This window comes from Armigeres subalbatus, chromosome 2 (genome assembly GCF_024139115.2).
Source record: "Armigeres subalbatus isolate Guangzhou_Male chromosome 2, GZ_Asu_2, whole genome shotgun sequence".
NCBI lineage: Eukaryota > Metazoa > Arthropoda > Insecta > Diptera > Culicidae > Armigeres > Armigeres subalbatus.
Genome location: NC_085140.1, coordinates 15,482,017 through 15,495,754, shown reverse-complemented (window position 1 = coordinate 15,495,754; position 13,738 = coordinate 15,482,017). Strand labels below are relative to the sequence as shown.

The 13,738-nt window shown below is 41.1% G+C and overlaps 2 protein-coding genes across 2 annotated transcripts in view; one reads left to right on the top strand and one right to left on the bottom strand.

Annotated features, from left to right (window-relative positions):
* Window positions 1-10,563, bottom strand: part of LOC134217922 (uncharacterized) — a 200,068-nt gene extending 189,505 nt beyond the window's left edge. The window contains exon 1 of the mRNA XM_062696769.1: window positions 10,330-10,563. The gene's annotated coding sequence lies outside the window, so the exon portion shown is untranslated. The remainder of the gene's footprint in view (window positions 1-10,329) is intronic.
* Window positions 10,564-10,721: 158 nt separating this feature from the next.
* On the top strand, window positions 10,722-11,777 carry LOC134217928 (peptidyl-prolyl cis-trans isomerase H). The gene is made up of 3 exons (XM_062696775.1): window positions 10,722-11,026; window positions 11,101-11,277; window positions 11,339-11,777. The coding sequence occupies exons 1-3, from the start codon at window positions 10,943-10,945 to the stop codon at window positions 11,630-11,632; spliced, it is 555 nt and encodes a 184-aa protein (XP_062552759.1). The 5' UTR covers window positions 10,722-10,942; the 3' UTR covers window positions 11,633-11,777.
* Window positions 11,778-13,738: the final 1,961 nt, after the last annotated feature.

The window sequence follows — 13,738 nt, the reverse complement described above, 5'->3', positions numbered from 1 at the left end:
TCTATCAGATAAACATTTTGATTCCAAACGACGAAGAACAATTCGAAAACTTTTGGGTCTTGATCTGAGTTGGAATATTTTTAAGCCAAGATTTTATTATGAGCAATTGGTATAAAATGAATGAAACTTTTGTGTGCCAGTTATAGTTTCTGCTTTTTAGAAAAGATCATCAAACTCTTCTGCCATTGTTGAGTATTGCTCATTCGAGATATAACAGAAATGTAATTTAGTGATATTTTTGTCTGTTTGTGTAACTGCCCATTCGTGCAATTCCCGAGGAGCCCTAATAGTACATATTTCCATAATCTTTGCCAAGACTTGCTTGTTTTACCATTTATTTGAGAGTGACACCAATGTGCCAATAGCATCGCAAGGGCCTTTTCCGTGCGATGTTGCAAAAAAGTGCCATTCTGCTTCTGAGTCATGTTTTGAATTGAAATTACACAGACAAAGTTCTTTTTATTTTTATAATGTGCTGCAGCTCCATCAGACATCCCAGCATCACACATGTTCCACATAAGTTACAGCAACTTATACGTGACCAAATTTAGTCACAACCAAGTCGCTGCAACCATTTCTGCCTGACTTGTGTTGCTCGGGATAAAAGTAATTTTTGTAAAATCGATCGACTGTTCCAAAAAGTCAATTAATTTTGAAATGAATTATTGAACAACTTTTGTATTATGGGTTATTACTTCTGATATTATAATAAAGCTAACGTTTTCTAATTTACCGTTTCTCTTAAAGTAAACAAATGTTTTTAAGTTACTTCGATACAAAAAGTCAAAGAAAATATAAACCCATTTCAAATGTTGGTCCACATCAATGTTAGATTGATTTTTATACGTCTAACATGTGTCGTTGGTTGATGATAGGCTGCTGAACCTATATTTGGCACTGTATGCACAAAACACGCTGATAAATTTTTACTCAATATGAACATGAAGAAAGTTTTTATTAGAAACACTTTTTTTCCTTTAATATGTCACAATAACATTATTCCTATTAAAGTTAGATAATTGAAATACCTATCTGCAGAAAAAATTTCATTGATTTCTGAGATGAGGTTTTTTGGTAATATCGATTTTAATAGGGTATCTGTTCCCATATTAATAACAGCCCGTATATTGATCTCAACCGTCGATAAACCAAATAAAAAATCAATTTAATTACAATTTCTCACATCGTATGTACACAATAATGGATGGAATACATTCTTGAAGGTTTGGAATATTATTCAAGATTTTGTTTTAGTAATGTTCTAATTCACAAGAATCAAATTAATTAAAGATAAAATTATAAAGCACTTTTTTTCATTTTCCTACCTCTGAACTGATGGTTTAATGCGCTGCTCGATTGCTACTAGCAGATTCATCTGTTTACACGCCGTTGTTTTCCACTCAATTTCAAATTAACACAAATGTATTCTTTCAAAATTCACTTCACAACACATAAAGCACATCATATTTTCACTATACATATAATTATATTTGAAAAACCAACGTGATTTCCTATAGTTTGATATAGGTTTATTTCGAACAACGTGTAAATTATCCTTGTCCGTATTCCAAACTGTTTACATGCCTTGCTGTACTCTCAAGGGCTGCCGACCTAGATTTTTATTTCAAAATGCTTGAATAAACTTTTACTGTGAAATTCAACTCTTATGTTTGTAAAAAAAGGTAAATCGAAAAGATAAGCTACGACAAACATAAAGTTAAACGGATAAGTTGAAAAACTACAAAAAAACTGCAATTTTGTAATTATATTTCAACTCAAATGCAAAACATTGTAGAATTCGGCATCACTGCAATCATATCGTTACGTATACACACAAGTAATAGTGTGCGTATTTTATGTTTAAAACAGTATTATTGATATAGGTACATGCATAGGATTAAATGTTTTTGAATGTTATTGAAATAGGTACATGGCGGAGATGATGTTTTTTAGCTAAAAACTTCTATAATGTGATAATGATTTCGTTTTTGAAGTTACCAAATTGTTTTCAATTAAAAATTACGTGAGCCGAGCATAATTATTCTCATGTTTCTTGATTATTGGGTGGGAAATCAATGCATTTTATATGCTCATTGCCTTATTGTTATTGATATAGGAACAGATACCCTAAATTGAATAAAATCGAAGTTTTTAAGTTAGAGAACTTAGCAATGAAGTAAGTAAAGCAGTGTTCTAAAAATTCACAAAATTATAAAACAGCTACAGTCAACTTTCTACATCTCGATCAAACATAAAGGGGGAAATGTGTAAACATCGCGTGATATTTCTCATCGAAATGAGAAATTGCAGTACTGATCTTAACAATGACAACAGCTTATGATTCTGAAATTTTTTAAAGATATTTCAGATAAGTATCAAAAAATTACCATTTTTCAATGATTTGTAGAATTTTTAAATATAGACGAGGTCGGTGGTCTAGTGGCTACCGCTTCTGCCTTATAAGCAGGAGGTCGTGGGTTCAATTCCAGGCTCGTCCCTTTCCTACTTTGTATTTCTATCTTAGTTCTCGTGTTTCACGTTCTACCAAAACGATTCCTACTGGTAATACAATACATACAATACATTCCATACAATCCCAAAACCTCCCGTGGAACCTATGAGAGGTCGTAGAGTTCTCTGCATCTTTCTGAAGTAGGTGTCCAACTAACCATCCTTCCCCTTTCCTCAGCATTCACAAGGACGTGGCCAGGACAGATCTCGACTATTGGGAAGAGTGCATTGCTTCCATCTAAGAGATTTTGATTAGTCCCAAATCAATATCTGTGGTAACAGATGAAACTGATGCTACTCTCATACAATAGTCTTGGCTTGTACCACCTAGAATCTTAACACAATATTTATGATATCTCATCAAAATAAATTGATAACAAAATGATCTAGTAACAACACATACTGGATTTGGGATAAATATCCACTTATTGTTTGTTTTTCATACACACCATGTTGTAAAATCAAATAAAATCAGTTAGAATGCGACTGATGATTAAACATTAAAGAGTAATTATTTTCCTTATATCATTTTCATTAAAAATTTCGAAGAGTTTTGAGAGTAACTTGACGAAAATATTTTTTTTCCCGGTACATGTCCTGAATTCCCTGTTTTTCCCGCTTTTTTCCCGGTGACTTCAATTTCCCGTCTTTTTCCCGCTTTTCCCGTTTTTCCCGGTTCGGTGGCCACCCTGCATGTAGAATTTTGCTAGGTGGGTCGCATACCCAAATGTATGGGAAGCTCTGGATCAGAGTACACCGGCTGATGTGCCTACGTGTTGCGAGCGCATATCGCACCATACCACCATATCATGATGCCGATTGACATACTCCTAGAGGAAGATGTGGAGTGCTACAACGAAAGGGACTCGGTGCAAGTGCGACGTGTCAAGAGAGCAGCCTCGTTGCTTAAATGACAAGGAGCATGGGACACCGCTGTCAAAGGTCATTGGACCAACAGACTAATTCCGGAAGTGTCTAACTGGGTTGATAGGAAGCATGGTCAAGTCAACTTCCACCTAACACAGGTGTTGTCTGAACATGGTTGCTATAAAAAAACTCCTACACAGGCTTGGCTTCGCAGACTCTGCGGAGTGTCCTGAATGTGTAGGTGAGGTAGAATCGGCCGAGCATGTGATGTTCGCATGCCCGCGATTCGAGGTAGAACGTAATGACATGCTACTTATTAGTGGTATGGATACAACCCCGGACAACCTCGTCGAGAGTTATATGGAATGCGATGAACACAGCATCTCAACAGATTATGTCGAAACTGCAGCGGTGGTGGCGTCTTGAACAAAACCAACGAGTGCAGTAAGGGCACCTGTGATGCAGTGAACACTTTGCTCACCCCGACAACCAACATGTCGCGGGTGGGCTGCGGGGACCTCAGTATGTAGATATAGAGGTCATTGCGGTTCACGCGCGGTGGTTGTTGTCGGGGTGCTCGTCTCCAACGTGAGATTATGATACGGACCGCTAGGTTACTATCATAGCTTGCGATCGACGGGTGGTGAGGTAGCCACCCTTGAAGTCGATATTGTGTGTATTAACGTCAAGTGCGTTAGCATAGGCGTGAGCGTTTATTCCTGAAGGTTTTTTTTATCGAGAAATCCAATATTTTTAGTTAGGGAGGGGAGTACGTCAAATGTCAATGGTCCACACAAATTTATGAAAAATTTTATGAGCGAATGTCAATGGACGGTAAACTGTTCGACATCTGTCCAGTCCAGAATATTGATCAAAGATATAAATTGTAAATAGAATAATTATTAATTGAGAAGAGTTAAGGCTATGAACTTCATTGTTCTCTTTATTGTACAGACTTATTTTTTTCTGATATGGCATGCTAATTACAAGTTATTATTAGTAACTTTGCATGATTGATATATTCCAATTTCATTTTCTCTATTTAAAACTTCGTCTCATTTTACAAATAACTCAAATTAGAATTGAAAGTGCCAGCTCAATAATTTCCGAATAGATATACGTCTTATTAGTCTCATTGGGAACGATTCTGATGATAGTAATTTTTAATTTTAACTACTCTTCTCGGCATACACGCTCAAATACGAATACTTAGTTCCAATCATTCAGACCTATCCAGATCAACCTTCGAAATGAGCTGCATACATTTTTTTGCTCTACATCATACAATCTCTACACTATGGAGTTTAGACCGACTAATTAGAAAGTTCAGCGCCCCCCGGCTGACGAATGAAAACGGCCTACGACTAAATGATTTCGCTACCTCCAAGAATATGGTCATTCGCAGCACCTACTTCCAACACAGCCTTCCGTATCGGTATACCTGGAGATCACCACTGCAGACAGAATCACAAATCGACCACGTTCTGATTGATGGACGGCACTTCTCCGTCATTATCGTCATCAGGACATATCGTGGCGCTAACATCGACTCTGACCGCTATCTGGTGATGGTTAAACTGCGCCCTAAACTATCCATCATCAACAATGTTCGGTACCGACGACCGCCGCGGTACGACCTAGAGCGACTGAAGCAACCTGATGTCTCCACTGCATACGCGCAGTATCTCGAGGCAACGTTGCCGGAAGAGGATGAGCTGGATTAGGCCCCTCTTGAGGATTGCTGTAATACAGTTAAAGCAGCCATTAACGACGCAGCGGAGAACAACGTCGGGTATGTGGGACGAAGTCGACGGAACGATTGGTTCGATGAAAAGTGCAGACAGATTCTGGAGGAGAAGGACGCAGCGCGGGCGGTCGCGCTGCAGCAAGGTACCCGGCAAAACGTGGAACGTTATAGACGGAAGCGGATACAGCAGACCCGCCTTTCTCAGGAGAAGAAACGCCGCCTGGAAGAAGCGGGGTGCGAGGAGATGGAACAGCTGTGCCATTCTCAAGAAACACGCAAGTTCTATCAAAAGCTCAACGCATCCCGCAAAGGCTTCGTGCCGAAATGTGCTGGAATAAGGATGGGAGCATCTTGACGGACGAACGTGTAGTGGTCGAAAGTTGGAAGCAGCACTACGAGGAACATTTAAATGGCGCTGAGAGTATGAGTGAGAGGCAGTGAAAGTCAAGACAGCGGAGGAGATGACTACGACAGTTCAGCGGACGATGGAAGCCAACCAGCACCCACCTTGAGTGAAGTTAAGGATGCCATCCAACAGCTAAATACCAATAAAGTAGCTGGTAAGGATGGTATCGGAGCTGAGCTCATCAAGATGGGCCCGGAAAAGCAGGCCACTTGCCTGCATAAACTGATAGTCAAAATCTGGGAAACTGAACAGCTACCGGAGGAGTGGAAGGAAGGGTTTTTTTTTTCCTGTTCGGGTGTGCTACTGCGACCAATTATTAGATCTATTGTAGAGTTACCCATATCCTTAGTGTTTGAGTGCATGTCGAATTACTCCAGTGCTATTGAGAAGCAATGCAGTATCGGTTTCGATACAGTTGTTGTTTTGTTTTCTCAAGACCACCATGACAAGGTCCCGCTATTTAGACCCTTCACAGAGAGCCATCCCATTGAAGGCGCGCCCCTTATCAATAGGAAATCAACAACGTCGAGTCAAGTACGAGACACTAAGGACGACCTTACTGTTGAGGTCGAAATACGTATCTGTCAAGGTACAATTAAGTGGTGGAATTAAATGGGATTGTACAAACTCGTCTTATGACAAGTGATCTACCGTGTTACGGGAACTAGGGAGGGGTTATATGCCCCATCTACAAGAAAGACGACATGCTGGAGTGTGAGAACGAGCGATCATCATCCTTAAGGCCCCTATAAAATGATATCCCAGATCATCTTCCGTCGTATGTCACCATTAGTGCATGAGATCGTGGGAAGTTATCAAGCCGGCTTCATTGACGGCCGGTCTATACAACGGACCAGATCTTTTCATTCCTTTATTCAGACTAAGGCCGAAGTGGCCTGTGCGGTATATAAGTTACCGCCAATCTAAAACACAGTTACCGCCAATTCAAAACAATTGCAAATCCAAAACACGTCGACCCGACATACGATCAAGTCAACGATATCACCGAGCCACACGGAGACCAAACATCAACAATCGATAATTATCATTATCGAATCAAAACAAGGAGTCAGAAGAAAACACTTTTCACCATCTATAAATATCAGCAACCATCGGAATGGAATAATCAGTTTGCAATTAGCTTAGGACTTAGATAGTCAGTTTATGATTAGCTTAGGATTAGGACAGTAGGATTAATAAGTGAATAAAGTTATTTTTTAAAAATAGATTTAGGATAGTAATTCGTTTAACTTATAAGAGTCTTCTCCATTCGGCTCGGTCCATGGCTACACGTCGCCAACAACGCAGTCTACGAAGGGTCCGCAAGTCATCTTCCACCAGACCAGACCAGATCTTTACTCTACGGCAAATCCTTCAAAAACTCCGTGAATATCAGGTCCCAACGCACCATTTGTTCATTGATTTCAAGGCGGCATACGACAGTATAGACCGCGTAGAGCTATGGAAAATTATGGACGAGAACAGCTTTTCTGCGAAGCTTACCAGATTGATCAAAGCAACGGTGGATGGCGTGCAAAACTGTGTGAAGATTTCGGGGGAACACTTCAGCTCGCGACGGGGACTAAGACAAGGTGATGAACTTTCGTGCCTGTTGTTCAACATTGCGCTAGAAGGTGTCATGCGGAGAGCCGGATGTAACAGCCGGGATACGATTTTCAACAGATCCAGTCAATTTATTTGTTTCGCGGATGACATGGACATTGTCGGCCAAACATTTGCAAAGGTGGCAGAACTGTACACGCGCCTGAAACGTGAAGCAACAAAAGTTGGACTAGTGGTGAATGCTTCGAAGACAAAGTACATGCTTGTGGGCGGAACTGAGGGCGACATGGCCCGCCTGGGAAGCAGAGTTACGATAGACGGGGATACCTTCGAGGTGGTCGAGGAATTTGTCTACCTTGGATCCTTGCTAACGGTTGATAACAATGTTAGTCGAGAAATACGGAGGCGCATCATCTGTGGAAGTCGGGCCTACTACGGGCTTCAGATGAAACTGCGGTCAAAAAAGGTTCGCCACCCCACCAAATGTGTCATGTACAAGACGCTGATAAGACCGGTTGTCCTCTACGGACATGAAACATGGACAATGCTCGAGGAGGACTTGCAAACACTCGGAGTATTCGAGAGACGGGTGCTTAGGACCATCTTTGGCGGTGTGCAAGAAGACGGTGTGTGGCGGCGAAGAATGAACCACGAGCTCGCCCAGCTCTACGGCGAACCCAGTATCCAGAAGGTAGCTAAAGCCGGAAGGGTACGATGGGCAGGGCATGTTGCAAGAATGCCGGACAGCAACCCTGCAAAGATGGTGTTCGATTCCGATCCGGCAGGTACGAGATGGCGTGGAGCGTAGCGAGCGAGGTGGACAGACCAGGTGCAAAACGACTTGGCGAGCGTGGGGCGCATTCGAGGATGGCCTCGAACCGTGTATTGTGGCGTAAAACTGTTGATTCAGTGTTATCTGTTTAGATGTAAACTAAATATATGAAATGAAATGAGACAAAAAGAGGAATGTGGGGTTTGAGCAAGTTACTTTCAGCGTGTGATCATACATCAACACCTCAGCGTGTCAATTGGTGATCAGCAAGCCATGACACGGCCTCTTCTTGTCAGATCTCCGTGGCGTGCAAACGCATTGACCGTGGCGTCATCGCATTTTTTTCCTGCCATTTGGGGCCACACAGTTGGCATGTTGTAAAGTCCTACGTCTACTTTGCGGTTATGTCTAATGTCTTAGCCATTGCATAATGGGGCTGATGAGTCATTCGATCTAAAATGTTGCAGCAACGGAAGTTGCTTAGCCCAAAACATGTCTTAAAATGTCTCAAACACAATCACAGGTAACCATTAGCACTTTATTTCGCATTTTCGGCTATATAGGGCTATCATAGAACCAGCATAGAGCATATCAGATCTGTGATAGCATTAAAGACGCACGTACGGACAATTTAAATGCTTACGATTAACTAGATTACATTTTAACTAACTTATATGGGGGGGACACTTGTGGTATTCGTACCATGGTACAAAAATCTTGAAATGAGTGCCATACCAATTATTGTCTTCATTAAAGATAGCCTTGAAATTATTTTCTTGTCGCCTTGTACCATGGTACGAATACCACAAGTGTGTGCCCCATATTAGACTACTAAGAGCACCTCCACGGGAGGCCTCATCGCTATTCTTATAATAGCGCTCCTTCCCGAGTGCTATTTTAGGATAGCGCGCCGTCTTCTCACCGGTGGTTTCTGTTTTAGGTATAGCGACTTCGTAAACATATCAAGTTCTCACCGGGCATTGCTAAAAGTAGACATCATCTTCTTCAATGGCTCTATATTCCAACTGGAACTTTGCTAGCTGCTCAACTTAGTATTCTATTAGCATTTCCTCAGTTATTAATTGTAAGCTTTCCTGTGCTCGCCATTGCTTGAGTATGTATATTTTGTGTAACAACTATGCCCAAGGAGCCCACTCGAAAACATCCTTTGTCAAATCGAGAATAGAGCTCGCCATCTCCGGAGGGCAATTCTACGCTTTTGCTCGCAAGGCTAACTGGAGACCCGTCATAGTAAATTTTTTCACCATTATTCCTTCTGGATTTCCTTCATCCTGGAAATTTCCTTCGGGAATTTATACTTCCAGTCGAAGAAAGTCCTTCTGAAATTTCCACCAGTTTTCCTACAGGAATCTCTTGACAAAATCCTGCAGGTATTCTTCCAGAGTTTTTGAAGGAAAACATTTGTAACAGCATCCGGAAGAATCCGAAGAATTCTCTTGAAAAAACTATGTTTTCAAACGAACCACAAAAAAATTATAGGGCAATTCCAATACCAAAAAAATCCCGAAAGAATCTGGAAGAAAGCCTGAAACTATTCTGGGAGAACTGCTAAAGATTCTTGAAAGAACACAAAGATTGCTGGGGAACTCCCGGAAAAATCTTCTAGGGATCCTAGATGAATTTCCAATACAACAATTTTTAAACGAACTACAGCAAAAAAAAACTTTCTATAGATTTCTGGAGGAGCTACTTCTACTTGAAGGACATACAGAATAATTACAAAAGGAATTTTCTAAGGGAATCCTGGAAGACCTCCTCGAATTAACTTGCAAAATAAAAACAATAGAATTTTCATTCGCGAAAAATCTATGAATATTTCGGGCTCTAGCGGGCGCTGGTGCGAAACACTTATCATCCTAGTTGATTAATTACTGTAATTACGTCGCGAAGTTGAACTGGGGCACTAGATAAAAAAAAATATTTCAATTGCTTATTTAATTTACGTCGAAATTGTTCTGAAAAAGAAAAACAAATTTTCTGCCATTTTTTATCAATACCAAAGTGACGTTTCACAAAATAGCAACCCTGTATGGAAATTTAGCAACCCAGTATGGGGCGCTAAATTTGGAAACTCACGGCTAATTTTGAGTTGCGTTCTTATTTTACATTCCCGTTTAGATACCTCCGGTGTCTATAAAGGGCCCGCAAATAGCGATAGGGCCCCAGATGGGGACTCCCGTGGAGGTGCTCCAACAGAATTCAAACAACATCGGATCATGTAATGCCTCTCCGAATTTTTTTTCTGAGCATTTATTTTTTTCATATTCTCGGGAAATTATTTATACCTAATTTACCCGAGATTTCTTTTTTCAAAATTTTATATGAAAAATAATTTTTCTTCTGATGATCAACGGGTAGTGGCTTGAACCCTGATCTATTCATAACAGAAATGTAAACAAAAAAGCGGTATGTGAACTTAGGTATTTTGATTTTTGTACGCACCTTTTTTTGAGCTACTTCTGGGATTGGAGATCTTTACACTTTACGACAATCACTCAGCAAGGTTTGTGTTAAATTTTACAAACTTATTCACTATTTATGCCCTGGGATTTACGCCTATTATTAGAAAACTGAAAAGAACTTATAATTTTATTTCACCACTGCACTACAACCGGGCATGCAATCAAAACAAATCCACGCGCGCCCGACCACGACCCGACGGTGTTTCTCTCAACTTTGCTCCTTTGCTCATTGACGTCGTAAAAATACGCCCAAAAAGAGGGTTTCTGTTCGAAGAATCATCTCCGAATAAACCACTGGGCACATTTTGGAAGAACAAAACGGGAGAGCGGGCTACTCCTCACCATCAAATGTCAATGTTCGTGCTTGATGAGACAAACTTCGTTCGTGATGTGTTTTGCAAACGTTGAACCGCACTTTCGGTTACTTTAGCAGCGCGCAACGGCACGGCATTTGTAAACAAATCATCACCGCGGACGGAAGTACAAACATTTGGGTCGGAAGTTCGACAAGTTCATAAGAGAAACTAATCTGTGAATGAACTCTAAAGTTAGCACATTCCGGTCGCAGAGCTAGTGATTTTTTTTGGGAGATCATGCCTACATGGAACCAGATGCAGTCGCAACTTCGGCACCCCAACAATCCGGTGGTGTTTATGGACATTACCGTCGGAACATCAGTAAGTACAAGTTCAATCCATAAATTTAATTCCCTCAAAACTGAAAACAAACTTTTAAATTTTCTACTCAATAGGAAATTGGACGAATGGTATTCGAGCTGTTTGCGGACGTGGTCCCGAAGACTTGTGAAAATTTTCGTCAATTTTGCACCGGCGAGTACAAAAAGGATGGTGTTCCGATCGGATATAAAGGCTCCAGCTTCCATCGAGTGATTAAGGATTTCATGATCCAGGGGGGAGATTTTGTGAATGTAAACAAATTTTCAATTTTAGAAAATCGTAAAATGGTCTGATCTCCTAATTTTTTTACAGGGCGATGGAACTGGAGTGATGAGCATTTATGGTAACAATACATTCCCTGATGAAGGCTTTCTGTTGAAACATGAGGCACCGGGCTTGCTTTCGATGGCGAACAGCGGGAAGGACACTAATGGGTGTCAGTTTTTCATTACGTGTGCAAAGTGTAATTTTCTGGACTACAAACACGTTGTGTTTGGGAGGGTACTGGATGGATTGCTTATCATGCGAAAAATAGAAAACGTTCCGACCGGGCCGAACAATAAGCCGAAACTGCCGGTAGTGATCTCACAGTGTGGCCAGATGTAGTTGTAGTGAAATGCACCCCGCTAGATTATAGGAGCTCCAATCTACCACATAAGGATACAATTTTAGACATCGGACGTCTGTATCAATTATCGACATTTAACAAGAAAACAGGCGAAAACCACATACCATTTACCGATGCTCACAAGTAAGTAGTGTTCTTATTTTATATCACATTCAATGTCCCTTCCCCAAGCTTATACCTTCTGCTCATAATCTTAGTGAACCTAGTAATTCATCCACATAACTGACCTTGCCAAGGAGGCGGAGGAATGTTTTTTTATGACTCGTTGGTCGTCATAAATTATGAATGGTCGGACGGTTGGTCATTACCTAATCGTAGTTTGAGCTTTGTTCGTTTGGATTTGGTCTCGCTCAAATTGCTCTTTATTTGTGGTAGAAAATTCCACGTGGCATTTGAACAATATTATCTCATCGTAATAAAATAGCTAGTATTAAGCATAACCGAAATCCAAGTTTGTGAGGCAAAATATTACAATCTACTTTGAAAATCCACAAAGTACGTCACTCAAAACTTATTAACCCCCATCTCCATCTTTCGTTTTGTTTTTTTTTTCATGGGAGTGTTATGTAGTGTCGTGATGATAAAAAATTAATATTAGGCAGCCGTTACCCGGAACAATCAGCTTCCGAGCAAAGAAAGTACGTAAATTAATTTACCAGTAAGCAAAGTTTATTGACACTGCTGGGGAAATGTAATTGCATGTCCTAATCCGAACCCATTCTCTTGCGAGGCGATTTGGTTACGTAATGAAATTATAGTACCTGTGCGACATAGCGCCTGAATATGAAATCACTTCACCTATCAGCACCCAGCAAGTTCAAGGAAATCAAAATGAGCGTTTGCCATCCCCTGAACTCAACGTACGCCCATTTCGGTACGCCAATAGCGATGTTTGGTGGTAGTCCAGCTTTACATACCGGAGCAATTCATTTCCTCACACTCCCACGTTCTCTAACTAAAAGTTGGTACGGACGCTTGCGGATAGGCGTTAATTCTGCTTCATCACGCGAACTCACTTTTCAAGAGTAGTTGCTATTGGAAGAATGGGTGCATATTAGCATCTAAAAATAAATTAATGCCATCAACTAATACGGTCCTAATTTAGTCTGTAGAGTTAGTAAGATTGATTGAGATAATGTTAATCATTCGTTGTTGTGAAAGCAATTTCCGTTAAACCAGTTCTAAATTCAAAAATAATCTCTAATTCATCAATTGTCTTTAAGGATCATTACCGTTTGGTAATTGGGTTTTCTTTAGTTGTAGTACTATTTAGTATAGTGGTGAGCTAGCAATGATGGTTCGCTGTAGTTGCATGTCCGAAAGATTGGGAAACTATTGAGAACTTGAGCCACAGGTCCCTGGTAAAGGAGGAAGGTTGCGATGGCTGTTATTCATGGCCATCGTGTAAAGCAAAAATGGATAAACCCCAATGCCAAGGTGTCATGCGACCCGTGCCGAGGGCTGAATGGTTTAGGGGTTCTAAACATGCTCAACCGCGAACGGAGCCTGGGGTGCACCAGGGCGAACACCCCAGTAGCAGCCCTTACTGCACTACGGCGGGGCACTGGTGCAGCGGACATTTATTTCCTAGCTACTCGTGGGACCAAAAATGAGTACAAATTCTACAAACAACCCTCAAGGTGACGACTGCCTCTCTCAGTCGTGTGAAAGCGAAGTGGAGAATACTCTGAGTCAGCTTGGCCTTACTGAAGACCAGCTACTCAGTAGTTCGCAGGAGAAGATGGAAATATCCTGCCCTCAACGCCTATCTCCCGGAGCAGCACATGTTTCGACAAAGCTGATCCAGATCTACAACCCCTCATCGACCGACTCCAACCTGTTGGACATGGAAAATAACGAAGATGATGGTATAAGGATCATCATCAACCCCCAAAAATCTTTAGAAAGTAGCAAAGGATCCGAAGATAACAAGGGTTCTACGGAAGCCAAGGGTGCTCCGAGAAAGAAAATCCCCACACTCACACGCTCGCAGAGGAAGCAGCTTAGAACTCTCCGGGAGAAGGGAAAAGACCGGAATGAGGCCTTGTCCATAATCCTGAATAAGGAGAGCGAGCCCACTTCCT